The 27,803-nt window shown below is 37.9% G+C and overlaps 2 protein-coding genes across 3 annotated transcripts; one reads left to right on the plus strand and one right to left on the minus strand.

Annotated features, from left to right (window-relative positions):
* LOC111323467 (ubiquitin-conjugating enzyme E2 Z) lies at positions 1 to 7,068 on the plus strand. Its single transcript, XM_022926822.2, has 7 exons — positions 1 to 159; positions 1,366 to 1,438; positions 2,375 to 2,562; positions 3,150 to 3,261; positions 4,338 to 4,450; positions 5,055 to 5,145; positions 5,826 to 7,068. The coding sequence occupies exons 1-7, from the start codon at positions 44 to 46 to the stop codon at positions 5,973 to 5,975; spliced, it is 843 nt and encodes a 280-aa protein (XP_022782557.1). The 5' UTR covers positions 1 to 43; the 3' UTR covers positions 5,976 to 7,068.
* Positions 6,894 to 27,741, minus strand: LOC111323466 (tuftelin-interacting protein 11-like). 2 transcript variants are annotated; one of them, XM_088741674.1, is made up of 26 exons: positions 27,305 to 27,738; positions 24,756 to 24,878; positions 24,612 to 24,654; positions 23,492 to 23,549; positions 22,502 to 22,633; positions 21,044 to 21,124; positions 20,617 to 20,664; positions 20,410 to 20,466; positions 19,707 to 19,806; positions 19,393 to 19,492; positions 18,466 to 18,588; positions 17,409 to 17,511; positions 17,014 to 17,058; positions 16,331 to 16,485; positions 16,187 to 16,249; positions 15,635 to 15,752; positions 15,179 to 15,257; positions 14,409 to 14,521; positions 12,663 to 12,768; positions 12,339 to 12,433; positions 11,436 to 11,488; positions 10,711 to 10,769; positions 10,036 to 10,147; positions 9,485 to 9,533; positions 8,967 to 9,038; positions 6,894 to 8,552 (listed from the first exon to the last, which is right to left on the minus strand). In XM_088741674.1, the coding sequence occupies exons 1-26, from the start codon at positions 27,555 to 27,557 to the stop codon at positions 8,379 to 8,381; spliced, it is 2,514 nt and encodes an 837-aa protein (XP_088597800.1). In that variant the 5' UTR covers positions 27,558 to 27,738; the 3' UTR covers positions 6,894 to 8,378. The 2 variants fall into 2 exon arrangements, 1 of the variants encoding a protein (XP_088597800.1); XR_015994199.1 differs by lacking the exons at positions 6,894 to 8,552; positions 8,967 to 9,038; positions 9,485 to 9,533 and having other exon boundaries at positions 10,067 to 10,147; positions 12,663 to 12,767; positions 14,407 to 14,521; positions 27,305 to 27,741.
* Positions 27,742 to 27,803: the final 62 nt, after the last annotated feature.

Genomic DNA, 27,803 nt, shown 5'->3' on the forward strand with positions numbered 1-27,803 from the left:
ACGTAATTTTCTTTAATGCGCACTCTCCAGTGCTAAGTTCAACATGGCGGAAGAAGATATGTTCTTGGCATCAACCTCGAATATGTTATGGGATCCCGTTTATTCCAAGGACTGGGAAAAAGAAAGTGTTACACCGCAGTGTGTTCTGAGAATCAAAAGGTAAATTCATGGTTTTATTGTCCAACTGATTCTGTACACTGCTCGATTAGGTGAGTTGACCACTTCACAAATTCTCAACTTAACTCAGGAACAGGAAATTTTTTACGACAGTTAGCATCGTAGAGCATTATTTAACTCACTGGGGCATGGTTCGTCTTTACATCCCTTTATGCGGTTCCATATAAGTTTAGAATAATTTTCGGTAAATTCTCTTCACCTTTACAGCTGGTAGAGGAATTAAATACCGAATTATTTACTTTCGACACTGAATGACAAGTCTTATGTTTCGAAAACGAGCTTATTGTTGCGTTTTGGAAAGCAAGTTATGAAGGTACCCTCTCGAAAAAATCAGACTTAACGAATTTCTACGATAAACTTGTTCAAGAAGTTACCATATCTGTTGCATTTTTACCATCAGACAGTCACCTCACAAAATAATATTTTTGGACCCTAATTTAATGTAGAAAAACAATAAGTTGAAAAAGCAATTTTACCCTGTGTCTCTGATTCAGATTTTGATAGTTTCTAAACATATTTTAGCTTTCATTTTACCCGAAAGGTCATGAACTGGTTACCACTATTGGACCACAATTTGTTTGTGCACCTCTCTGGGAATTTGCTTCTCCCAGCAACGACGTGTGTATTTAATATGGATAAGTGTTCCTGTTACCACACTTGCAGTCCAATAAGCCTTTATTAAGTTGCATGTAGCCCTGGTTTAATATGAGAGTCAGTGTTAAACTTTTGATTTGAAAATGATTTTTTATGAGCAAATTTTGCTCAATTTTTTAAGATAGCTCTTGTACCAACCAGCTTCATTTTCAAAGTGAGGGTGTTTTCAACTTAGAAATGGTCACAAGCATCCCCATTGGGGTTTTTACAGTGCAGTCAGATATGCATTTCAACAATAGCCCCAGTGTACCTATCTCACATTTTTGACACTATGTCATATATTTACAACAGCTGTCTTCTTCAATGTCTTTCCACTGCACTTTCAATGGTACAGGTGAAGTTCTACTCATTCAGATTGTAGGAAGATAATCTAGCTGGGTGTTCTTACTTGGAACTACCATAAATGTTTAATGAGCTCTAGAGGGCTTATTCATCTCCAGGGTTTCTGAACAAAGGTTTTATTTGTGGAACTTTGAGTAATATCTTGCATATAATTGTCATCAGCTGTTTAGCCATCTCCTCTCTTTTTTTTAGGGATATTATGAGCATTTACAATGAACCTCCACCTGGTATGTGTATTGTTCCAGATAAAGAAGACATTACAAAGGTTTGTACTCTGTCAAATGATGCTGGGTTACACGGGGAGATTGGTATGGAAATCAGGATGTGTGTTTTGGTAATCTAGCATGAAAATTTGCAGGTTTGAAGTTTTGCTCATATTTTCACACAAGCTGTACCTGGGATGCCTTGTATGATAGATATCACTGGCAGGGGTTTACACTAACTTTTCAACTTACTAGCCAAGTGGCTAGTGATGACTTAGATGTTACAACAATTTCAGTTTGTTTAATAGCCAAACTGGAAAGTGGAAATCGAAAACCACCAGCCAAAACTGAATTTCTTGTAGTCTTTGCCTAGTTGGCTACTGTTAGTGTGCAGCCCTGCACCGGTGAACTAGCGGTTAGACCACTGGTCTTGGTCTGATCTCTAGCCAAATCATTATGTTGTGTTCTTGGACAAAACCTTGCTCTTACAGTGACACAATCAGCTGGGCCTCATGTTCCCCTTTTGCATTTTCACCGCATTTTGATGTCATCTACAATTTATTACTGAGCAGACCCACGACAACATGAAATCTATTTGTGTCATCAAGTGCATACAGTATTTCAAGTACTGTGATGTTTAACCCTGTGATCCTAAGAGCGACAAGCATCTGATCTCTCAATATCACCCTTAAATCACACATAAAAGTCACGAGAATAAAGGAGATGATTGTCAACTTAAGAAGCTCCTGATTGTTAGATAAATTCTTCTTGTTGGCACCTTAGGAAATATTTGGAGAACAATATAGAGAATGTGCATACTCATGTTAGGGTGTCGAGGATTAATGAATGGCATTAATGAATAGGTACTGGTAAACTGTCAGGGAAATCTGACAATTATTTGGTGCCACTTGGCAAGACTTAACTATGACATTGCATCCCTTTGTTTTATTTCACACTCCTACTTGTAAATTTCACATTATAATTTCTGTTTTGTCCAGATTCATGCTCTAATCACAGGCCCATTTGATACACCCTATGAAGGAGGCTTCTTTTATTTCCTGATCCGATGTCCTCCTGATTACCCCATCAGACCCCCCAGAGTCAAATTAATGACAACAGGGGGAGGGCAAGTCAGGTTTAACCCAAACTTGTACAGAAATGGCAAAGTGTGCTTGAGTATACTGGGGTAAGTTCTTTTTTCCCTGTTGATTCAAAATGTTAAAAACAATTACAGGTAGATCAATCAGTACTTATTAAAATGTTTACTGGTTTCTCAATAGACAATCTGCACTGATAGTTTACAATAATGTTTTGATGAATGCTGCACTGCACCAACAGCTCTGTTGATAAAAGAAAATTACATATTTAGTCCTACATTTTTACATCTCCATCAATTTCCACAGTGCAGGTCAGCACCTGCTGAAGACTAGCAGCAGTTAGTGGTCAAAACATTGCAGTAGATGCTAACAATATGGAACAAGTTTTTCGGTAGAAAATGACGTCCTAGCTAAATCAAGATAACAACATGTTTGCAGTTTTATCTTTTTTCAATCAGGAGAGAGCTCTATTTTATCTACTAGAAACTCTTTGTTTATCACAAAGAATACATTGAAGCTTAGCAAATAATTTCAGCTTATTCCACTGAAAACTTTACTTCATCTTGAGGGAGGGAATTTAAAAATCTCTTAATTAAACAACGAGGATTAAAGGAGACACTTAAAAGAAACAATAGAAGTGTTACAGTCTTGAATGTATCTTCTTTTTTTTGAATAGGACATGGTCTGGTCCAGCCTGGAGCCCTGCACAATCTCTATCAAGTGTATTAATCTCAATTCAGTCTTTGTTGAATGAAAAACCATACCACAATGAACCAGGATTTGAACAGGTTTGTGCAAATATAAATTCAGGACTGTGAAATTAAAAGTAGGTAAGGTGACAAATTTTGGATGGCTGAGGTTTACAGTGAGAGACTAGGTAGCTACATGATTAGTATGCTATAGTCTGGACCAAACAATTCTGTTTTGAGCTCTCTTAAAATGTATTGGTAATACACTTGGATGTTGAAGCTATTCACCTTAAGAGTGACTTACATCCAATTTTCCCGACAGTCTTGCTGCTGGATCAAGCATTTAGGTCATGAGAATAAAGAAAGTGATCACCAATTAAAGAAGCTCTTGATTGTTGAACAAATTCTCCTTGTCAGTGCCATAAGAAACATATAGAGAACAGTGTGGAGAATATGTATACAGTAAAAACCCGCAAGTAGGAACCTAAGAATTAAGAACCTGTTAGCCTAAAATTTGCCATTTATACCCCCTATAAACAAGAACCTATTTAGCCTAAGAAAATTAAAATAGGTTCTTATTTTCTAAAATCATATAGTACATTACAGGTACACTGAAATTACTTACTGTAATAGATGTAAATATACAAATTTATATTATTTCCCTTTTTGTGGAGGGGGGGGTGGGGTAGGTGTGGTGTGGTGAATAAAATTAAAATATAGGACAATTACCAACTTGTTATGCAGGAGTGTTTTTCTCCAAGAATAAGAACCTGTTTTAAGAACCTAAATAGCCTAAAATTTTGTTAAGTACCATTTATATAAGAACCTGTTTAGGGTAACTCCTAAAAATGTAGGTTCTTACTTGTGGGTTTTTACTGTATACTGATGGTAGAGTGTGAAGGGTTAATGTCTTGGCCCTGGTTGTTCAAAGGTTGGGTAACGCCAGCCAGTGGATAAATCTTTATCCAGTGGATAATGTAGAACTGTGACATTTTGTTATCACTTATTTACTGAATAGCAATTTATCTGTTGGATAGTGTTATTCACCCTTTATACAACTGCACCATGGAGAGTGTGATAAACCTCAGTCCCTTTTGGTCTGTGTGCATATTTAAATTCATCTCTGTACAGTATAAACATGGGTTTCTCACTTCAGCATTGTGGACTTTTTATAGGAAAGGCAAGCAGGGGACTCCAAGAGGTATAATGAATGCATCCAACATGAAAGCCTCAGGGTGGCCGTTTGTGACATGCTGGAAGGCAAACTAAAATGTCCATCAGCACTCAAGTAAGTCTTTTAACTTTTGTCATCCAGGGTGATAAACATCCAATTTCTCCCAACAATATCATCCCTGATTGAAACATTAAGGTTAGGAGAATAAAGGAAACGATCACAAACTAAAAATACTTTGATTGTTAAGGCAAATTCTTCTTGTAAGCACTATTGGAAATGTCTAGAGAATGGTGTGGACAACTTTCTTACCGATGTTAGGGTGTAAGTTGTAATTGCTAGAAAGAAAACTTTTTGCCTAATGCACTGTAGTGTCAAAGCAAAACTGTAGACCATGTTTGATATTTTTGGAGATAAACTGGGAAAGCAGCAGTCGGGTAATCTATGACTTCTAGGAGTAAATGTTCTTGAAAAAATGCCGTATGTAACATTTTCTCTGCCCACTCCTTTGGTAATGAGGATGGAAAATGGAATTCCACAAAAAACAAACTTTTATGTTATGTACTCAACTATGCTGACCTGCTTTGTGTCTAAACATGTAAAATGCAGACTGACCTGTTTTGTGTCTAAACATGTAGAATGCAGACTGTTATTCACTTTTAAGAAAGTCGAATTGGTGCAAAAAAATCAAATTGATTTATTGTTTTGATCAATTTTTCAGAGATGTGATGGAGAAATCATTCCCAGAGTTTTATGATTATTACTTGTCAGTTATCAATGACAACTCACATCTAAATGGACAAAACATGCTGGTAAGGACTAACTAGTAGACATTTATTAGTAATTAACAGCAAACAATGGGTTTGCAATTAAGATTTTGCATTTCATCGGTGAACCAGTGAAAAATTTAAGCAAAATTGGCTTGATCCCAACTCTTGCATGGAATTGAAGACAACTTTTGGGCAAACATTGGAAAGCCTTATTAATAATTGGTTTAAGATAGTTTTCTTCCCACCTAAAAGAAAGCTTAAGCTAAAATCTTCAATTTGAACACTTTCAAATTTTGTATGGTCATGGTAGACTTACATTTTAACAAAGAAAATTAGTTATTTGTCAAGGTGGGCCAGTCTACCAAGTGTTATTACTACACATCTGTATCACAATCTTAATTCTGTTTAGCAAAAAGCATGCAACAATTCTTGCTAGCTCTGTTTCTGTTCTATTTCCCTTACATCATTCCCACTGTAAATATATTCTATACATAATAGATTGCCTGATGAACAGAAATATCAAGGCCTTTGGTTGTGCTATCTACCCCAGCCCTCAGCTTTGGCAGATAACAAAAACCTTGGCCTTGATTATTCTTGCTATCATTGCTAGACCCCATCCAATAATATCAACGGACAGGAAACCTCATGTGTAAACTACAAACACAGTGCACCATCAGTGCATTCTTTCTTTAGTTACTAGAAATGTATTTTTTTCCCCTCAGGATCCCTTTGGAGAGAAAAGAGGAACATTTGACTTTGTTTCAATTAAACAAAGACTGGAGATCATTCAGAAGAAACTTGAAGAGAGAAGGTCTACGGCACAGGGCTCTGATGCCTCGTCAAGTGATACCGAAAACATAGAGGAATCTTAACGTAGATAAATATACTATTTGTACAGTCACACATGTAGTTATAATTTAAATTTCAGTTAAAGGTACAAGTGCATGTTCTGCCTGCTTGGGTTGTTGTTTTTTGAGAGTATTAGATGGCAAAGGTGTTAAAAAATTTTGGACTACACTGCATTCAGTTTCACCCAAAGCCTTAAGGTGGTGCTCTCCCTGGAGTTTCCTAGAATGAACTGTGAGCAGATTGGTTGAGATGGCATAACAAGTGGTGTCAAATTGTGAGAGTATCAATTTGTATTGAGGGGGGCAGGGGGGGGGGGAGAGTATTCTATGACTTGTTCTTCCAACTGATAAAATGTTGGGTTGCAATTAAGTGATGTATCCCAAGTTAAAGATGTAAATAGACCTGTATGGTAGTTATAACAGATACAGTTAGCTCTAGAGGGAAAGGAAAATATCAGGCTGTCTAAATAAGAGATGTACTTTGCTTCCTTGTGGCCGCAAGATCAAGAAAGGTCCATTGAAAATTTTGCGATGCAAACTCATGAGAAGGCTAAGGGCTCATTACTTGAAGTAAAAAGTACTCAGATTGTACTCCCCTGGTAGATATTTCATTTTTACCAAAATGTGTCTAATTTAGTCAAACCACATTCAAATTATTCTATCCAGTTCATAGAATTGAAAGACTGATATAAATCAACCAGGAAGGGCCAGCACAGAGGGGGGGTTGACATGGGGAATAGGGGGCATTAGTCTCCCCCCCTTGCCAAAATGTTATGAAAGGTTTGGCTCTAGAACTCTACAAAAGCTTTTTCTACAGACAGCTGCTTGCAAGTCCCCCCCCCCCCGTCCCAATTTAATTTGTGCTCCAGTGTCCCTTTTAATTCAGTGTTGACCACTTTACAAACTCAGCTAGGGCAGGGGGGTCTTATTGGGGAAACACTGTAAGTTGGCAAAAACCAAAAAGTTTTAATGCAGCTGTCCTCATTGTCAATATACGAGTAGCATTATTTACAGATAATGCTATCATATGTTCAAGAATAACTTAACAAATAATTTTTTTTAAAATCTTATTTATGCTTGAAGTACAAGGTCTTCCATTAAAAATAATATTATTGATCTTGAGGTAACAAACTTTTTTTAACAAAGTACTGAACATAAAACTGTATCTGAGCAAGGAATAACAGTGTAATTTTGGAAAACTGTATGTGAACAAACCAACCTGACAGTAAATATTAAAAGCTCTTAAATAGTAAAGTAAAGCCTGTTTATGAGCCTAGTGGCCCATTAGGCCGGTGCTTAACTCTGGTTTCTGTAGCATGAAGCAACTAGGAGTATTTCTACTCCCCCCTGGATGGGATGCTAGTCCATTGCAGGGTTACCCCCAACATTAAACTGCCGGTAGCCATTTACACACCTGGGTGGAGAGAGGCACTGTGAGAGTAAAGGGTCTTGCCTAAGAACACAACACAATGTCCCGGCTGGGGCTCGAACCCGGACTACTCGATCCGAAGTCAAGCGCACTAACCATGAGGCCACTGTGCCTCCACACAAAAAAGCTCTTAAATATGTACCGAGTACTTTGCTAAGTGCGTTCACGATGAAAGTTTCTTGTGTATGACAGAAAGAACATTTAGCTCACTGAATATTTTAGTGCCGCAGAATGTGCGTTTCTTTGGGATGATTTGAGACGAGTTAGGGAAAAGTTTGCTGGGGTCTTGCACCAATAATCAGTCCTAGACCCCTGCCAGACCTCTCGCTAGCTCGCGTTGCCCCAAGCATACTTTCCCCGCAGGCGAAGAAACACTCACCTAGAGGTGCATATAATTTGGGCTTGCCAGAATGCTAACAGATCAAGGAGTTTTATGAAGGTCCAAAGTTGATTTAGAAAACAGATAGTTCTTTTAACCCTATATCCTACACTAGCTAAAAATTATACACCAATAGTAGTTCTTAAATACTTCATAAAGTGTTCTGTTGTAACATGCAACCCTGTAGTTGCTAGAGATTTGGTACACACACACAAAAAAACAAAACAAAAAAACAGGTCTGATGGGATGAAAGGGGAGGGGGGGTCTAGACTGGCCAACCCTCCTCCTGAATCCACTACAGTGATTACACCTGATGTTCTACTGAAAGTGGTTTGGTCTTAGGGGGGTGAATGGCCCATTCAGCTAAGAGCTTATACCGATTTCTTAAGCATGAAGTGACCGGGTTTAATGTTTCTCCCCCTTACTGAGATGCAAGTCCATTGCAGGTTACCTCCACTTGTTGACAGCTGGGACCTCGAGTGGCTGCTATATGCTAGCACTACTCAATAGTCTCCACAATTTTTCTTTTGCGGTATTTCGAAAGCTCTAACAACTGGCGCAAAACAGCAGTGAGTTTCCTCTCAAAAACAAAGCCCTTCTTTCCAACTACAACACTCCATCACTTTGCCAAACTAATTAAGTCCTGCAATGATACAGGTTTCCAAACGCCTTGTGTGTTTACAAACACAACTCCTCTGTCAATATATAGCGTCACTTTACCAAGCGAGTACAGAGCTTTTCCTTCAAAACGTCGATTAGGAGTTGGCATGAATATAAGATTGTTTTCCTCAGCCTACAGAGAGAAACAAAACGTCGATTAACAGTTGGCACAAGTAGAAGATTGTTTTATCCAGCCTACAGACAAAGAAACAAAACGTCGATTAGGAACTGGCATTGATATAATGTTGTTTTCTTCGGCCTACAGACAAACAGCGATTACATATGACGAAATAAAGGTGTTACTAAGAAAAGAATTGCGGACTTCAGAGCTACGTAAATATTTTTCAAACGTCTTTTTTCCAAGAGTGTTAAGTTACCTTATAGTTGAGTGCAACCACAATATCAGTTTGGCAAGATAGAGATACAATAAGTGCGAAGAAAAAACGAAAAGAGTACCAGGATGCTCAAGGAATGAAGAAGATCGAAGTGGATTGTAAATTATGGACGTGAAGCAATTAAATGGACGGAAATGGCTCACGCGACTTACCAAGTTTTGTATAAGATCTTTGAAGTTTGACGGAACATTCTGAGATGCGGCTAAAGTGCGAGCTGCCTCAGCCTGTGGTGGAAAAGGTTATATTAATAACAAATAATAATAATAATAATAATAGTAATAATAATTATAAGAATGATAATTCTCATGAGGAGAACATGAATGAGAATAAAAACGATAACGATGACGAAAATAATGGTAATTTGGCAGTGGACATTCCACACTGTGGTTCTTCTTGTCTACTGTTTCCAGGTCGCATTAGAATTTGGAATGTTTGTTTAGTGGAAGGAGGGCATCCTAAGGACCCGGAGAAAACCCTCGGAGCAGGGACGAGAAGCAAAAAACTAAACCCACAAGTGACGTCAGGATTACACTTCTTCTCAAAGAATCACCGTCGTTGTAATCACGCAATCCATGGGTATCAACAATGTTATCAACTAGGAGTCCCGCTGATGAAACATCGAATTCTCCACACAACTGACCATAGAAATTTATGAACATGGTGCTTCTACCTTTTGTTTTTCAACTGCTGCTGCCATGGCTGCCGCCTCTGCTTCCCTCCTAGAGAAGACAAAAGAAAAAATGGATTTAGCACTATGCGGAAATAGGCTAAAGTAGGAAAGTTTCAGGAGAAGAAAAGACGAAGACTAAGGTTTGGAGCAAAGTTATCGGAGGGGCTACTAATTGAAAGCCGTAAAACCAAGCTCATAGTAACAGAGAAGGCCAATCAAAAGAAAGGAAAATGTTAAAGGGAACTTATAAGAACTCAAATTCAAACGTGTCAATGACCCGAAGCGCGGGAAAACGCGGGTTCCACGATTGGTTTTAGATTCATATCTGATTGGTTGAGAAGATGGCGCGAGTTTTCTAGACCAATCACAGAGTGTGTGAAAAGACTTGAAGTGCGGAAAACGCGGATTTCATGACCGGTTTTAGATTTGTATCTGATTGTTTGAGAAGGTGGCGCGAGTTTTCTAGATCACGGAGTGAAGTGAAAGAAAACAACCGCAATCCTATTTTACTTTTGACACTAAACTGAAAACTGCTCAAAGTCAAACCTGACCTTCTCTCAGTGCTGGTGAGATAGGCAATATTCTCCCTGGCACCTGGCTGAAGAACGCCCCCTGGTGACGTAACAGCCTGGTTCATGACGTCAAGTGCACGGTTGAATTGAACTGAAAATAAACAAATGTTGCAAATGTTGTCTTTTGAAACTTTTCCTTTATTGCCTAGCTTAGGTTTCTTTGACCAACATCAATCAGATTGCTAAATCTGAGGGCGCGTCAAACATTAATACAAGAACACAGCGGTCAAACGGCGGCGCAAGCGTGGACGTTTTAATAACCAGATGGCGTGCTTTTAGGTTGCCACGACCAAATTCTCTCACAAGAGTCACGGACAACTAGCCAGCCTGTTTAACAAATCGACATTGCTTCAGCGTGGTCTGTACTCTTGTCGACAACGCCAACGCCAAATTTTCACTGTGATGACGGGTAAAAACCTCGCTAAACCACTGTCGATTTGTTTTTCACTACAATATCGACGTCAAACTTCCGAAAAAATTGAGTCATTCATGTTTTGTTGAGCGCTGACAGAGGCATTGCGTGACACGATGACGCGAGCAGCATTATCCATGCTCTTATGAACAACGGCAAATTGGTCAATCAGATTGCGACATTACTGCCAATAATGGTGAAATTAAATATCGCAAATACATGAAAGAAATAAAATTACTCACCTTTGATGGTTGGATGGTTGAGTAAATCATCACTAAACATGCCTTTCCAGCCTGAATACCTAAATAGAAGATAAATTAAAGCAATATTATTTACAAGACTCATTGATAGATTGACTCGAACTCCAAACAAAACTGTTTGGGAGTTTCATGAAGTACTTTATGTTGGGTTCTTTTTTGACCATCTATAGACCACTTTCATAAATGACTGCCGTATAAATATTCTTTTGTTTAAATTTAAATTAGCCCTTCTGGCCTCGCTTGAGATAATGTATTCTTTTGAATTTTGTACTGGAGAACGAGGCCAGTAGGGCTAATTTAAATTTAAACAAAAGAATATTAATCCCGCAACCATTTATGAAAGTGGTCTATTCAGAAACCCACTGAAATTTCGCGTGGAGCTAGAACGAGCTAATGACGCCACGCTTTTGGTTCTCTTGTTCGAGAAGTTTAAGACGCAAGGACGACATCGTAGTTAAAAAAAAAATCGTACAACTCTTAAACTATCTCAAGTGATTAACATGTAACTTCTCCCTATAATATCCATACATTACCCAGCAAACAGGCAATGAGAATACTCTAACTTATCACGGAGAAGTTGTTACCCAGATCTAACACCAAATTCTTGTAAACAATTTTCAAGGAAATGTGTAGCAGCTAGAGGGGAGAATTAACAATCAGATCTTGGAAGTAAAAGGATTAAAACGCTGAAAAAAAAAATTACCCACCACTGAATCACTTCATCGTAATTTGGGCTGACACTGAGCCAACCACGAAGAACCTGTTCACAAATGCAAACAAACAATATCAGAACAAAAACAAGGGAAAACAGCAAAGTCTTCTTCAATGCATTTTTGATAGCTCAATCAACGCTCCCCTAACTTTTCGAGAGCGGAGGGGAGGGGGAGGGGGGGGGGACGGACGACGACTTTCCATGAATTTTGTAGGTACCATGATACTGCAAACGCTTTCATAAGCCTGCCTTCTCTGTCACGCCCTTCGTGTCTCGTCTGAATTGCCAAGTTTTTGTAAGGACCCCCCCCCCCGCCTCTTTTCTCTCCTTTAATATAACCTCTAGTACGGTATATTTACCCTTATTCGGTTAAATACTTGCATCTGAAAGTGTGTGAGAGACTCCATGTTTTCCACCAAACGAATGTATAATGTTAAAGATGTTGATCAAAATCTAGGGACAATTCACACGAAAACAATTTTGGCGCATTTTGACCTTTCGTAAGTTTGTATTAAGCCTTTCTCCTCTCTTAAAAGCCCTCTCTTTGCAGAACCTGAACACTAGAACTCTGGAAATTAAGAAGCCCTCAGGAAAGTATTAGAGTGTGAACGGTGAGAAGTACTAAGGGTATAACTGTCACACAACACAGGAGGACAGTAGCCTACGACCAGGCACTCATTAGCGCTGCGGTACGAATGGCAAAGCGAGCGAGATTCGAGTTAGAAGTCAGTGAGTTGTTTGGCACGAGAAATGAAACTCTGGCAAACCTCTCACAGATCTCTCGCACGTGCACGTCGCACGCTGGCTCGAAATCTGAGGGCTTTGCGCACGTATTGAAGCCCCAATGAGATTCTGTTCACAAGCGAGGAGCACACAAATCCATATCCTAGATACAAACCTGAATCCAACGAGGAAAGAAATGTTTTTCTAACAAACTGATGAAATGCTGCTGCGTTATGATGTCCTCCCACTCCATGACCCAATGAAAAGGCTCTAAAAAAGAAATAATATAAAAAGATCCACTCAGTGAATAAATAACTATCAATGATTTATAGACAAACGACCTCAGAAGTGAATAAAAAATTCAAGAAAAGACCACAAGACTAAATGAAAGGACTCGCCTGATGAAACACTATATTCTCACAGTCGATATTTCATAACATGTAAGGAAGTCAGTGGGGAGAATTGACTATTTGAGGTTGCAACTGTAAGAGTGACATACCTAAGTGCTGCTGGTGAGGGTTTATAATGAATTCTGCCAAGCACTGCGACAATTTCGGATAAATTGAACGAAGAATGAATGCATCCATTGTACCTTTGGAAAAAACCTGTCAAATTAAAAAAAAAAATGCTTTTTTGTCAATGAAATATTGTTTTAACCCTCAGAAAAAGTAAGGTTTAACTGTACGGCAGTATTCTTTTTATAACGTTCAGGAAAACATTTATACGCAAAGATTGATGGGCGTGGAACAGGCAACATTTACACCATTAGTCTTTACAACAACAGGCGGAATGGGAGAAGAGTGCAAGAGATACCATGACAGGCTGGCAGAGCTAGTCGCAGCAAAGAAAGGAGAGGACTATGCCGCCACTGTCTCTTGGATACGTTCTAAAGTTTCCTTTGCCATCCTTAGGTCGGCCCTGCTCTGTCTTAAAGGGTCAAGAACAGTTAAAAGAACAATAGAAAGTAATGTTCAAGAAGCGGACTTTGAATTAGATAATTTGGATATATCTACAAAGTTGAAATGGTAAATTGGCCACCGTAACGATTACAAAAGGTGACGTTTCGAGCGATAGTCCTTCGTCGGAGCGAATAGAGGAATTGTGGGTTGTGTGTGCCTTTAAAGGCAGAAAATGGAGCTACGTTATTGGTGGAACATGGCAACGAGAAAAACACAACCCAAAATTCCTCTATTCGCTCCGACGAAGGGCTCACGCTCGAAACGTCAGCTTTTGTAATCGTTACGGTGGCCAATTTACCATTTCAACTTTGTTGATAGATCCAAATTATTTCGTTACCCTCACCGACGCAGCCCCAAACAGTTTCCTTAGAAACTATCAGCCTTTATTCATTTGAATTAGATAGATGCCTTGCCAAAATCTACGTCCTGCAATTTTTAAAATCTTTTTCTGTTATGTGTAAAATATAGTTTCATGGTTTATCGTGTGTATTTTAAATATGTTTGAACGTAAATTATGTAAATACTGAAACGCTCTTTTAGCTTCCTTGATCATATAAGTGATTCTTATTATTATGAATTTTATTTTGGTTTGAAAGCTACAGTCATTCTTATTTAAAGAATTATTACAGCTGGATTTTGAGCATTGTTCATTTAATTTATAGATTGATTTCACATAGTATTTAGGCTTAGCTTTAGAATCAAGTTGTGTAAAAATGTTAGATAATTTTATTGGCTGATTGTAAATAAAGGTATTATTATCACTTTAAAATGATCGAAAAATGTGCTCACGTGAGTGTTTAGAAAAAGGTCTAAAAAATGTGCATAACATTTGTGACATGAACACGAGGCTGAACTCCTGGCTCCAGTTTTTCGAAGGTTGGATAACGCGATCTACTGAAAAAATCTCTCTCCGGTGGGGAACGTAGTGTGTTTTGCTATCAGTTATCCACTGGATAGCGATTTATCCCTCGGATAATGTTATCCGCTGGATAGCGATTTATCCCTCGGATAATGTTATCTCCCCTTATACGACTGGGCCCAGAAGTATTAATATTGCTACCTACTCATCAAAATCCAAATGAAAAACGGGAATTAAAACTGAGAACTAACAAACCAGGCTAAAATGATAAAATTAAGTTAAAATGCACGCGTTATTTATCTTATGTTTCCCTAGTCACGTGACGCAAAAATATAAAAAAAATTTGGCAGTATAGTAGCGGATCTGTGTTTCTTGATTTCATTGAACGAAATTGTACTATGGATCTGCCAGTGAAGTAAGTCAGTACCTTACTCCAAGGTTCCAGCATCATTTTGGCTGAAGGGTCTGAGGGATGCCAGTTGGTTAGAGCCGATGCAAGCTTGAATCTGATTGGTGCATACAGCGGCTCGAGTCGATCACCTACGATGTAAAAACGTTCTCGCATGTAATGACTGGTGTGATATAAAACAAGCGACAAACACAAGAATTTAGCGAAAATAAGACGGTCGCATTTCTTGTTACAAGGTAATTCTGGTTTTATTAACTGAGTTGATATTGTAAATTGGCCACCGAAAAGAAAAGAGTTTCAAAGCTAATGTCACGAGCATACGCCCTCCGTAAGAGCGAAACAATAGCGAGCGCTCGAACGTGTCGTAAAATCCGAACGAAAGCAACCGTAATACCCAAGCAGAACAGAAGAGAATTTAACAAAGAGCCGATGAGAAGTCAAGGTAAAAAACGCGGGAAAACGCACGTGACAAAGTCGCGACTGCTTTTGGCTTTGAATCTGATTGGTTGAGAAGGTGGCAGGAGTTTCTGGACCAATCACAAAGCTTGGTAGAGCAAAATCAACGCCATCCCAGATCACTTTTCGCGCGTGGCACTGACTCTCACGTAAATCATAAGCCAGGTAGAATCTTTATATTATTCAAAGCCACTTTCAGCTGCAGTCATTCAGCGCCTTGTCTCATCTACGGCCAAGTTAATTACAACAGTACGTAAAACGTGACAGATTACAGGGGCCTAAATTGACGACCTAATCAATCGTTGCTAAGAAACAGTTGCTAAGGAACATACCCATAAGAGGAAGCCAGGGATGAATCCAGGCATGAACAGGTACAGTGTCTGTCAATGGATTCCACGCATCTACTTCCACCTTAAAACAATAACAACAATTAACCTCCTTCATCCTAACATCACAATCTATATTCTCCATACTGTTATCTATACATTTCCTATGCTACTGACAATAAGAATATGTTTGACAGTCAAGCGCTTCAAGCGATTCATACTCCTAGGTGGAGAGAGGCAAAGAAAGACTACATGTTTTCCCCAAGGACAAATCAGAACGACTCAGACTCAGCCTGGACTAAAGCTCAGACCTCTTCAAAAACGCGCCAACTATCCGATCTTTGCGAAAGTGGGTCAGGCATTCGAAATGGCTTCCCCAAGTTAAAGAAAAACTGCTTCGTTCAAGAACACTCCGACAAAAAGGCAATGCAGATTTAAGAAAACGAGCTGTTTGAATCTAACCTGCAGACGAGGCAGAATTAACTGTTGTTTGATGTTTTCCAATATCCACTGTGGGAGGACTGGTATCCAGATGTTAATCAAGTTTAGCATGCTTTCGTACTCGCGGCAAGTCCAAGAACTGAAAAGAAAAGGAACACTTTGATTATAAGACCGCTTTTTTATTGCGCGTCGTTACACCAAAACTAAAGTAGTCACAATCACCAAGCACTGCGAGAACCATTTTAAAAGGAGTGAATCGGAATTCAAAGAAAAAAATTCAGCAAACTGCCCAAATCGCTGAAAAATCTGAGGGATCTGGTAAAGATTAGTTGTACTCTTGGATTTGATTGGTTAGGATGATGACACAAGTTTTCTAAACCAATCAAAACGCTCAGGCGTGGAGCAAGTTTGAAAAAAGCGTGGGAAATACGCCAGACGCAAGATAATTTCAGCCAATCACAAGCGCAGAAACATACCTATTCTCTATCAACACGGACAAAAATTCAAGCCATTCTTATGCAGCAAAATTCGAAAGCAGTAAAATTCAGCGTGCATATCGAGTTTAAGACCTACCATATAACAGAACGAAGAAAGGGCATCCATACTTCCCACACAAGTCGGTCATACATCTTCATTCTAGGAAAAGAGGACAGTGAAGAAAGATTTAACAATGAAACAGTAAAAACATGACAAGAGAAAACCTTTATCTGTACATACGCCTCCTCGCCATGTGCCGTCCCTTGTGCCAAAGTCAGACTGAATGCAGAATTCTCTGCTTCTTTCCTCTCCAGTATTTCTCGCCATCGGACCATCACTTCTAAACCGTGCGAAGGATTAACAAGTGGATTCCATCCTTCAAAATACTTCCTCACCTGGGAGATGAAATAATTTTTTTTTTCCAATTTCTATTTTCTTCTTAATTCAAACAGACAATCAGTAAATCATAGAGGAGGTAAGTTCAAGTCCTAAAGAACCTGTGCTGCGTCGGTGTGCGGTATTACAAGATAATAAAGTTTTATCACCTGAGTTAATAATCTAAATTGACCACCATCAAGACTTTCTAGAGCTGATATTTCGAGCGTTAAGCCTTCGTCAAAGAGAAGGACGAAAGGCTCACGCTTGAAACGTCTGCTTCAGAACTAACGGCAGCCAATTGACATCATCAACTCTGTTAATAAAACCAATCCATAAGTCAGTCAGTCCAACCGGCCATCTGTCAGTGAGTCAATTGACTGTCACACGTTTCCTTGTCCATAGTCAAAATAATTTATTGTTCTATCAAGAGAACATCCTTCTGGCTGATAGGCTTGTCATTCGTCGTCGCATATTTGTAGGAAAATGTACTGAAATAGCTGGGAGAAGTTACTTGTTAACAAGTCAAATAATTATGTGCGACTTACCAAAGAGAAAACCAGAGGTTCAGCTAAAGATGCCAGGTCATACATCTGAAACGACAAACATATAAAAATATGACTTTTTTTGCAGTCTAGAAAGAAGAATTATCGAGAAGAGGAATGCTTTAGCACTTAGGACAAAGGCAAAACAAAACAGAAGAAGCATTGTCTTTCAGCCAAGCCCAAATTCTATTTGTTAAAGAAGGATTTTTTCAAATATCACTCGTTTTCCCGCCCTTCAGTGGCTTTGCCGCTGAGGACCGCGGGCTTCAGTACCCTTTATTTTTTTCCTGCAGCAGCCATCATCTTAGTTTGTTATATTTTGAGCCCGAAATAAATAATTTTAATTGACGACTTGTTCTTACTTATTTAACTGTTAAGGTACCAAGAACACTATTCACCTTAAATTCCTCATAGTAGTCTTCTTGTAGAGTATTAAATATTTCTTCGCACTTGTCAAGCGTGAGAACATCATCGTCTGGTGACAGTGACTGTTGTCGGCAACTGTGGCATTCAAACAAAGACGATTCCCTTTATTCATGTTATCAGAAGTTAAGTCAAAATAAAAGAGTGATTTTTTTACAGCTGCTAAAAAGCTTATTCAAGTTTCTGTAGCTTAAGAGAGAAGTATACTCCAGAAACCATGAATTATCCTCTGTTAGTACAAAGTATAAATAAAAATATGATCCATCATAAACTTATGCTTGTGTACGATTGGTAAAACACGACCGAATATACTCCTGACCAGCTAAAACTGAGGAATATCTGTTGTTATAACGATATTAACCCACCCATTAATTTTTGTGGGACGCTGTTGGCTTCTCTAAGTCGCCTGGTACAAAATCACCGGACAGTTATCACGTAATAGCCCCCATTTACATCGATATTTATCTTCCGATTATTCCCGTCGAAAAGAAACAAAGCCAGTGACAAAAAGCCAACTCAAGAGATTCACTTTTTCGTCTTTATTACTTAACATATAAGAAAAACAAACTCTTACTGATTCGACTGGCAGGGGAATTAAAAAGCTGATCTCAAATGCTGCTTTGGGAAGTACAAAAAAAGTCTACAAAATTTTGCTGTGAACACGCAATACGAAAATCAATGGGAGGGTTATAAAATAAATAAAACCCCTTCTGACTTGCTGGCATGTTGGCTGATAATGTCTTTAGCTGAGAGATTGTCCTCAAAAATTTCACATTTTCCCTGAAAGTTTCGCTTCTTAGCCATTAACTATTCGGTTAACAGAACATATAAAGTCCGCCAGCAAATATCCGAGCATAAATTATTTCCATGCCAAATGGATACTATTGATTATTCATGACACCTGACTGCACGTTGAGTTTCCAAAGAGGAATATAACATTTTGAAAACTGTCTTCAAATGTGCTAACCATCACTGGTCAACATATCCCCCTGATTCCTTAATCATGAAAAGATTCACACACGAAAAAAATACCTGTCAATCATGTTGATGACCTCCATCAATTTCTTGATCTCCTTTTCTTCTCGTTCCAGCACTGCACTGAGCTTCTCTTCTTCATGTTTAAGATTTACCACAAGATCTTGCTCAAATTTCAACCTGAAAATTATCATAGAATTCTTGAAATACCACTCTTTTACAAGACTACCTGTGTCCAGGAGATGGGATAGTTTTAAAGTACACGCACCCTCTCTCTTAGTCAAGATTAAAAAAAAAAAGTAACATTTTATGATACTAGAGCAGCTTGGCTTCTCCCCAGCAAGATACCTGTGTAGCATTATGCCTCAGCCCACTCCCTCAGTCACATAAAATGGACTTGTTGAAACCACTTGGTTGAAATTGTAACGTACTTTCTAAGATTAGGGCCTTGTAAGCAGATTACACAGGCAAAAGATGGCAAATTTTGAGATCAGTCAATAACTTAAGCAATTTTCTACCCATTTGTATCAAGTATAGGCTAAAGCAAAAAAATCTGAGTGTCCCTCATGCATTCAAACCTTAGGTCATTCAAATAGCATAAAATCAGATGTTCTGAGATTTGAATCTCTGTAAAAGGGCACAGATGTGTATTGTTTTTCTATGCTTGTCAAATATGAATCACATCTCACTCTAAGTGAAGGCCTTATTGTAAGATACTGCAGCCACTGATTGAACAGTTAACTCTTTTAACCCTAACATCAGCATGCATATTCTCCATACCATTCTCTATACATTTCCTAAGGTGCTGACAAGGAAATTTGTTGAACAATCAACAGCTTCTCTATTACTGATCATTTCCTTTATTCTCCTGACTTTAATGTGTGATTCAGGGGTGATGTTGTAAGGAGAAATTAGATGCTAGTCGCTCTTAGGGATCAAATCATTAATTTAAGTGTTATAAGTTCAGTGTGAGATGCAACTTACTGTCTGTCTGTTTGTACTATGTCTGTCTCGGCCATATCAATCAGGAGGTTTAAATTGTATGTTAACTCAGGCATAGCAAAGGCTGCCTCAGCATCACGTACTGGAAATAAACAAAAAAACAAATACATCACATGAGTAAAAACATTAGAATCACTCATACATGATGAGACGAATTTTGACTACAAGTTGCAGAAATTGGGTGCAGACTTGACCTTTTATTAAGAGGACAACACTAGCAAGCGTCATGGAGGTGCCTGATTAAAACTGGTTGTGCTGCAACAACCTAGAAATAATCAAGGTGATTGATAACCCACCTGAAGTGGTTGGAGGGACTTCTCCTGGTTTGGCATGTTGTTGGGCAATTGAGCCATAACCTGTCAGGATCTTTGTTTCAGGTCCTGTCATGTCCACAACCTAAATATGATAAACAAGAAATGAAATAAATAAATTAGAGGTCTTCAGGTTTACAGCATTTCAAAAAGTGGTTTCCAGTCCATTTGAAATGTTTCTAAAGTTTCTCTGCCTTAGGTGTAGAATTTTTGCTCAAAGCTATGAATTGACAAGTGGACAAAAGTTCTGTCTCAGTAGTTACTTCGTGCCTTGAAGAAATGATGCTTTATAATCTTTTATTATATGGCTGTGTCTCACAAGGACTGGGAACTACCGAATTCATGAATTTGATTGGCTCAAATCAATACTGAAAGCGGTCTAGACTTTCCCATCTAGTCTGGCATCTAGACCAGTCTAGAAAAAAAAGGTACAAAGAATATAAAAAGTTGGCATAGAAGACACAGCCATATAATAAACATCTTATTAACCAAGATAGGTCAGTCTGTATGGGAGAATCTTGACCTTGGTCGCTGGTACAGACCTCACTGCGTTTGGTCTGTACTAGTGACCTTGGTCAAGATTCTCACATACAGACCTCCCGCTCGGTTAATAAGAACTAATTATAATCTCTGATTTTGTTTCAATTCTCAGTATAAGAAGAACTTCTTTCTTGAAATCAATAATTACCTTTATCTTGCTGTGCTTCAGTGATATCGATGGTCCTTTTTTACTTCCTCCTGTAGCCTTTTTGGAACAAAAGGAAACTATTTTAGATGTGCTTATATGTAATTTAAAAATAATCTAGGGAACAGCTATTTTCTATACAGCTTGATGCAAAGGTTTACCAGGGAAACTACTTATAAACAACACAAGAAGTGAAACAAAGTTAGTTACCTTAACCTCATCCACTGTTTTGTAAACATACTTTGGCTTTGAATATCCCTGCGTAAGAATGACATATTTGGAACATTTAAGTTTTGCCCCTCCTACAAGCGGCATTGTTTGACAAAGGGGTGGGAATGTGGGCAATATTAAGGGAAACTTCTATGCAAGGGTTGGAATCCTCTAAGATGAATGATTTTAATTCATACAATCCTGTTCACCCTTTGGCTCCCAGAAGTGATTAACATGTAATTTCTCCCTATAGTATCCACACATTATCTAGCAAGCCAGTGACAAGAATAATGAGACTTATCAGGGGAAAGTTGATATTTTGATCTGACATCAAATTCTCATAACTAATTTACAAGGTAATCTGTAGCAGCTAGATGGGAGAATTCACAATCTGATCCTGGGAGTTTAAAGGTTAGCACCTCAATACCTCCTCTGTTTTCTTCCATTGTTGAAGTTGTTCTCTGAATTTTTCTTCCTCGTCTTCTTCTTCATCGTAAACAGGCCGTAACTTTGAAGAGGAATACTTTATTAGAAATATAGTCACATGAAAACTTTTTTTATATCAAAAATATCAAATCATATAATAAATAGATACGGATTTAAAAATCTCAGCTTGGTCACAAGGATAAAGAGTGTGTAAAGATTTGTCGATCAGCAAATTTGGTAGTAAAATACTTAGGGACTACAGAATACATACATACATAACTTTATTTGATAATGCAGGTTAAAATTTGCGCAACTTTACAGCTGATGTGGACCTGCCTAAACTAATTAGTCTATAATTATATAAAATACAGATATGATAAAATTTATAAGTTGAATAAATTAAGTAAACCATAAAATTTTAGTAATAGTGAAAATTTGGTTTTATGTTTTGTATAACATTACCTCCCTTTTCAAAATTAATATTCATGACAGTTTGCTTGGATTGTTTTAAGTTATATTTAAAAATAGATAAATTTGGAGAATCTTTAAGATTATTGGGAAGTGCATTCCATGCTACTGCAGATCTATGAGCAAAGGACCTACAACCCAGTTTGGTTTTGGGCCTATTAAGTACAACATTCAGGGATTTCCTTAGGTTATAGCTGTTAGAGTTCTTGGTCACCAAACAATTAATTTCCGGCAACCCTAAATTATAATAAACATTATATGTAATAGTTAAGATACATAGCTTATGGATTCAGAATGGATTCACCTATTTGAAAAATGGCCATGTCTGCATATTGACTAACAATTTTGCCACAGACTCTGGATTCTGTTCTTGTAAAAGGTAGGATTATGGACTGGATTGTCAGTCTACAGTTGTGAGTATTTGGTCAAGAATGTTTTTCAGTTTTCAGCATTGAAAGGTGGATAGAAAAAACTCTTCTAACTATTAAACCTTGACCAGTTAGCTATGGACTTGGTGGCCAAGCCTTTGAACAGGAGTGAGGCTAAGGGTGACCTTGTTATGATACAGATGTTGCTGCTTTTCAAATGTAAATTACTTTGTTATCATGCTAACTAGATACTGGTCTCTATCACATCAATGTCACCCTCAGCCTCACTTCAAATCAAAGGCTTGGCAACTAAGTACACAACTGTAAAATGGTCTATTCCACATGTAATTCATAACTTTACTTTTTCAGATATCAGCAAAGACACTCTAGACAGTAAAAAAGCAAATTTGCAATTGAATTAGATCTGGATTTGACTGAAAATTACAATGGTCAACATGTCAGGTCTAAAAAAAAAATGCAGATTGCCTCATGCCTATCCACTCTACATGATGAAATTTCCCACATAAACAAAAGCACAACTTTTATTGCCAGATTGCCAAGCTGACTCGAGGAGGTCCTCTGACAATAAAATTTTTCTGTAGATTATATTTTTCCACACATACCTCCTGAGCTTTCTTGCTTCTCTCCGGCCCATAACTTCCCAATGCTCCACGTCCTTCACGTTTAAAAGCTTCTACTGGATATACAATACCCTGTCCATCCTTCCCCAGACCTTTTCCTGGCTCATAACCCATCTAAAAGAAAATGTTCATAATTCAGTTAACCAGGGTTGTCACTAGGCACCCCCTGTTGGCAAAATTTGCCAGATGAAAAAGCAAAAATTGCTGGCTGAAGTTTTGGCCAGCAATTGGTAAAGCACTTACAATTGTTTACCACCTTTGAGACTCCTCACTTAAAATTTCAGCTGGCAGCATAATTTCTGAGTTCAGTTAACCAGCGTGTTACGAAAAATTGTGTCATGTGACATACATGACCTTCTGGAAGCTTTGCGAAAGGTCATAACTTGTTTATTTTAGTATATTATGTAATTGTTTCTAAAATCGGTATGTTTTGTAATGTTGCCATAATTAGACCCTTTTCAGAAAGTTCTAGAATTTTATCGCATAAGTTTATATTAAGTAGGTTAAGTGAAGTTTTAACTAAGTTTTCACAAGCGAAGAGAGTTGGTTGTCATTAGTCATGATTAGTCAAGTGTGATGAGGCCGTGTGTAATTCTCAAGTTTATTGAAGTTGGCAGAGGCTGTGTGTATTTTACAAGTTGATCAAAGTTGGCAGAGGCCATGTAAGTTTACTGAGTTACGTACTAGTGTAAAGCTTATCAAGTGGAAACTACGTTCATTTCATTGCTGTTCCGACAACCCTGCATTCTGTTAAGACTACAAATCACCTGCCACTCAACCATCGAACTTGTAACACAGGGTTTTTCCCAAGTCACCTCTAAGCACTTACAATTGTTAACCACTATTAAGTCTACTCACTTGAAATTTCAGCCAGCTGTGTAATTTCTCAGCTACAACCCTGGTTAACTGGAGAAGTGTTTCTACTTACTGTTGAGATACCACCATGTGGTCAGCAGCTTACTATATCCTTACCTGCTGAAGCATTTTCATGCCGAACCCTTTAGTATACTTTTCAAATGATCCAAATTCCCTAGTGATAATAAAGTAAAAAGTATTAATGTTACCCTGGTTTTTTTTCTTTCCCCAGAGTAACTAGTCTCTTCCTAGCCCATCTTGTGGTTTATTTGTTGTTCTACGCTTTTTTCTTTTATCATAATTGTTCACGATTTCTTTTCTAATCTATGCATTTATATCATATTTTTTCCACGACTTGTAAATTTCGTTTATTCATAATTATTTATAGTTCAATTCAGTGTGTGTATATGTGTGTTTGTGTGCATGTATGTGCGTGTGTGTTCTGACCTTAATATTGTAATTCATTCTATGTAATTTGGCTTCCTAGCCTTGTTAACCTTCTAGTTATTTTAGGAAACCAACAACCCCTTAGTTTTAATTTTTTATTTGATGTTAATTTAATCTTCTCAAGAATAAGGGTGAATAAAGTTGTTGTTGTTGTTGTAACTATGAAGGAAAAACATTGCAAGAGTCACCTTACAATATAATTCTTTGAGGAAGTTGGGCTCATTTTCCTCCCATAGTATTAGTAATTCTCTTCTGTTTGATTTAATTTTATCTGTGTGCATTAGGGGCTGACCATTTAACTTTTGAGGCGGGGTGGGTGATTTTGAAAAAAAATTTCCTGTAAGTGCTTGTTGGAAGAAAAAAATTGCATGCAGCCCAAATGTAACAGAAAAAATGTACCAAAAAATTGGAAAAAAATATCCTGCACGGCAGATTGCTAAAAAAAAAAATTTCTTGATGACCAGAAATCACCCACCCCTCCCCCCCCTCAAAAGTTAAATGGTTGGCCCCTTAGGTTATTTTATTATTTTATAGTATTGTAAAGTGCCACGAGAAGCTTTTGATGTGCACACGATATAAATATTATTATTATAATTATTATTATAGGCTGGCAGGTGGTTAATAGAACCTTCAGTTCCCACCAGCGACCAAGAAAGAATTTCTCCTTACGATATCAATACAATATCAATCAGACAAGTGATGAGAATAAAGACGAATATCAAATAGGGAATTTTGTCCCATTGTTTCTCTAGCTGCAAATCAACATTCATCACTGTAAATCAATTCTTACTTTCCAGAAGTTTTTAAGAGCTTCTTGGCAAACATCTGAGGCCCTAAAGAAAAAAAAATTACAAATGAACATTGATACAGGCGACACTACTTCAATTGAGAGTCTACATAGAGTACAATTTAATATTTTAGAATCTCAGTTTACCAAGAGGGCCAGTTTCTTTTTTGACTCCAGTACCCTTAAAAAGCTTCTTATCTCTGACAACTGGAGAATTTCTTCCAGACCCTGGACCTTTTTCACTTGCACTGCTACCAACACTAGCAGCATCTGCAGAATAAAAATAAAAAATTATTTCGTGAAATCAAAATAATCATAACACGAAACTGCAAAGCTGAAAATGCACATCCATTTCAGATCTGAATATTATTCATAGAAGTTGCCTTGTGTGGACAATATGCTTAGATGTGAGCTAAAACTGGGTTATGTACTACATAACTTTCTGAAGGAATGGAAGCATACTGGAGAACGAGAGCTCACAAAGAGAGGGGTTCAGAGAGATCTCAAAGAGAGAAAGGCTCACAGAGAGAGAGACTCACTAAGAAGGAGGTGGGCTCACAGAGAGGGGTACTCATAATGACAGAGGATAATGAAGAGAGAGGGGTTCACAGAGAGGAGTTCACATAATTTAATACAAAATCAGTCTCTTAAGCACGGGCTTTGAACAATGGCCAGACCCCAAGTGACCCTGCCTTGCCTCAAAATTCTGGTCACCAAATCTCAACTTCCAGTTGCAATGGCAAGCTTGCAGAGGAGGATGCTCACGAAGAAGCGGTCAAAAAGAGGGAGCTTTTAAGGAACATTCAAGGGAAATTAGAAAGACTTTTCACCTGAACATCTCATTGCCTAATTGTTAACATAACATAACATAACATCAACTTTATTTCAACATGATAAGAGTTTCAAGCTCTGCGCTTATGGGGTCATGCATTTAAACTAGTCCTAAAACTGATATCTATTACTAACTTACATACAAAATAGAGTAAGATTATTAATAGTTAATAATTATAAAAATTTGCACAATATATCTGATATAATCTGCATAAGATATCATTAAAAATAAAAATAGTCTTGATCACAAAAATTAACTGTTGAGGCAGATGTTACCTTAAAATGAAAATCTTTAAATTCAACGACCTTACTTAATTTTGAATCTATGCTCTTTCGTGTAGCATGAAAAATGTCTGCATTCCTAGATATAATTATATTCCAAAGAACAGCCCCTCTATAAGTTACTGAACATTCTAAATAGCGAGATTGAAATCTTGGTGTAACAATATTATCTGACCCCCTTAATGAATACAGTCAAATCGGTATTAAGCTGCACTGTATAAAGCAGTCACCCTGAATTAAGCCATCAGTTGTCAAATTAATCATTGTAATTTTTTACTTGTCTAATAAGCAGTCAAAGTCATCCTTTAACAAGTGACATACATACATACATACATACATACATACATACCTACATACATATTTGACCACTCCCCATAGGGGGTTTTCAGGGCCAACATCCACCCATCCCACCCAGGGGAAGACATCAACCACACAGTAATCTCGTGCGTGGGAAATTAACGTCTCCTACCCCTAACCCTGCAGGGGACGGGGCCTATGGTTTATTCGTCCTTATTTGAGATGACTAGGATATCTATCCATTTCTTGATTATAGAAAGGTTGTAAATTCTCCTCATTTATTTTAAGACCATGAGTATTGGTCTGAAAGTCTCAACAGCCTGCTCTTAGTGTCCTCCACCTGTATTGAAGGGTCACTAGGAGCCAAAGTGAATTAAAAGAAAACTAAGAATAATCTTTCAAGTAAATTTTAATCCGTGTTTCTCTCCCAAAATCAGAGTTAGTAGTATTTTCGAGCAAGATTCTGTACATTAAGTGGTCAATTATGGCATAAAGTGGCATTGTTTATAATTTTTTTGAATATCCCTAATCTGCGGAACCCGTATAATTTAAGCGGTCAACCTATATCAAGCCGTTGCCCTGCCATTCCCCACGGGTGCCTGCTTAATACAGATTCAACTGTTTCTTTAAAGGGGAACTGAAGCCTAAAAATGAACCATTTTTAAAATTGCAGCTTATAGTTCAAATAGCAATGTTCGAGGGTTTTTTTTCAACCTTTGGGCCCAACTTCACCTTGGAAAAATAGTTTAAAGTGGTATTTTGGCCTCGTAGTACAGCGGCTCAGAAAAGCGATGTCAGTGGTCATTTTAGCTCGCTCTTACGTCACTGGTGGGGAAGAAAGATAATAAACCCGTACTCTTCCTACAGAAATTTGGTTTGGTTATGGAGTTATCAAAGTTGCGTGACTTGTAATGGGGATTAATTACAAAAATGAAATAGTAACAGTTGTTTTTCTTAAGTTAGTTCCCCACCACTGACATCATAAATGACCGCTGCTGACCTATTTTGAGCCGACGGTCTTACAGTCCCAAAAGCGGGAAAATTGGCAACTTCAAATCAAATTTTCTCATAAAAAACAAGAAGTGAACGAAAATGAATATCGACACCTTATCTTACTCCTCTAAAGCTAACTAGAAATGAATGCAAACAATATACCAATTTTAGGCTTCACTTCCCCTTTAAAACTGATTGCACAGTTGCATTCTAATATAGAGTTTTAAATGCTGGTTGGCACTTTTGAAGAGGAATCCATAACTTGCATATTTATCGATGAGTAGAAAACCTACCATCATCCTCTGTTTTCTTATCTTTTCCTTTCTGTACAACTCCCCCACTGACAAAATTCAGAGGTTTTGTATAATCCTTCTTCCGTTTCCCCGAGAAACTTGGTCTGTCATCATCATCCGAATCTCTGTCTGCCCATATGCCATAGATGGCGTCTTCTCGGGTCATTTTGCGTCTTCTAAAGCCCAGACCCATTCCCTCCATCAAATCATAATCTGTGATCTCAAAATCTTCGACCTCTACGTCGTCCGCCATTTTCAGCTTTTTTGAGCCCTCAGCGATTAAATTAAATAGTTCAAGGTAATTTGTAATATTATAGGTAACCCTTCGTTGACTTTTTCGGTCCTTTTAGGCGCAGAGTCCTGTTGTCACAAACATACACAGGACGACGTGAATTAAAAGTTCGTCCGCCATCTTTTGCGTAAAAATAACGCATCAATATGCGTTTTCAACCGCTGTTCAGTATCATGCAAAGTCACGCATAATCACGCATAGTCACGT

The sequence above is a fragment of the Stylophora pistillata genome, chromosome 12, assembly GCF_964205215.1.
Source record: "Stylophora pistillata chromosome 12, jaStyPist1.2, whole genome shotgun sequence".
Classification (NCBI taxonomy): Eukaryota; Metazoa; Cnidaria; class Anthozoa; order Scleractinia; family Pocilloporidae; genus Stylophora; species Stylophora pistillata.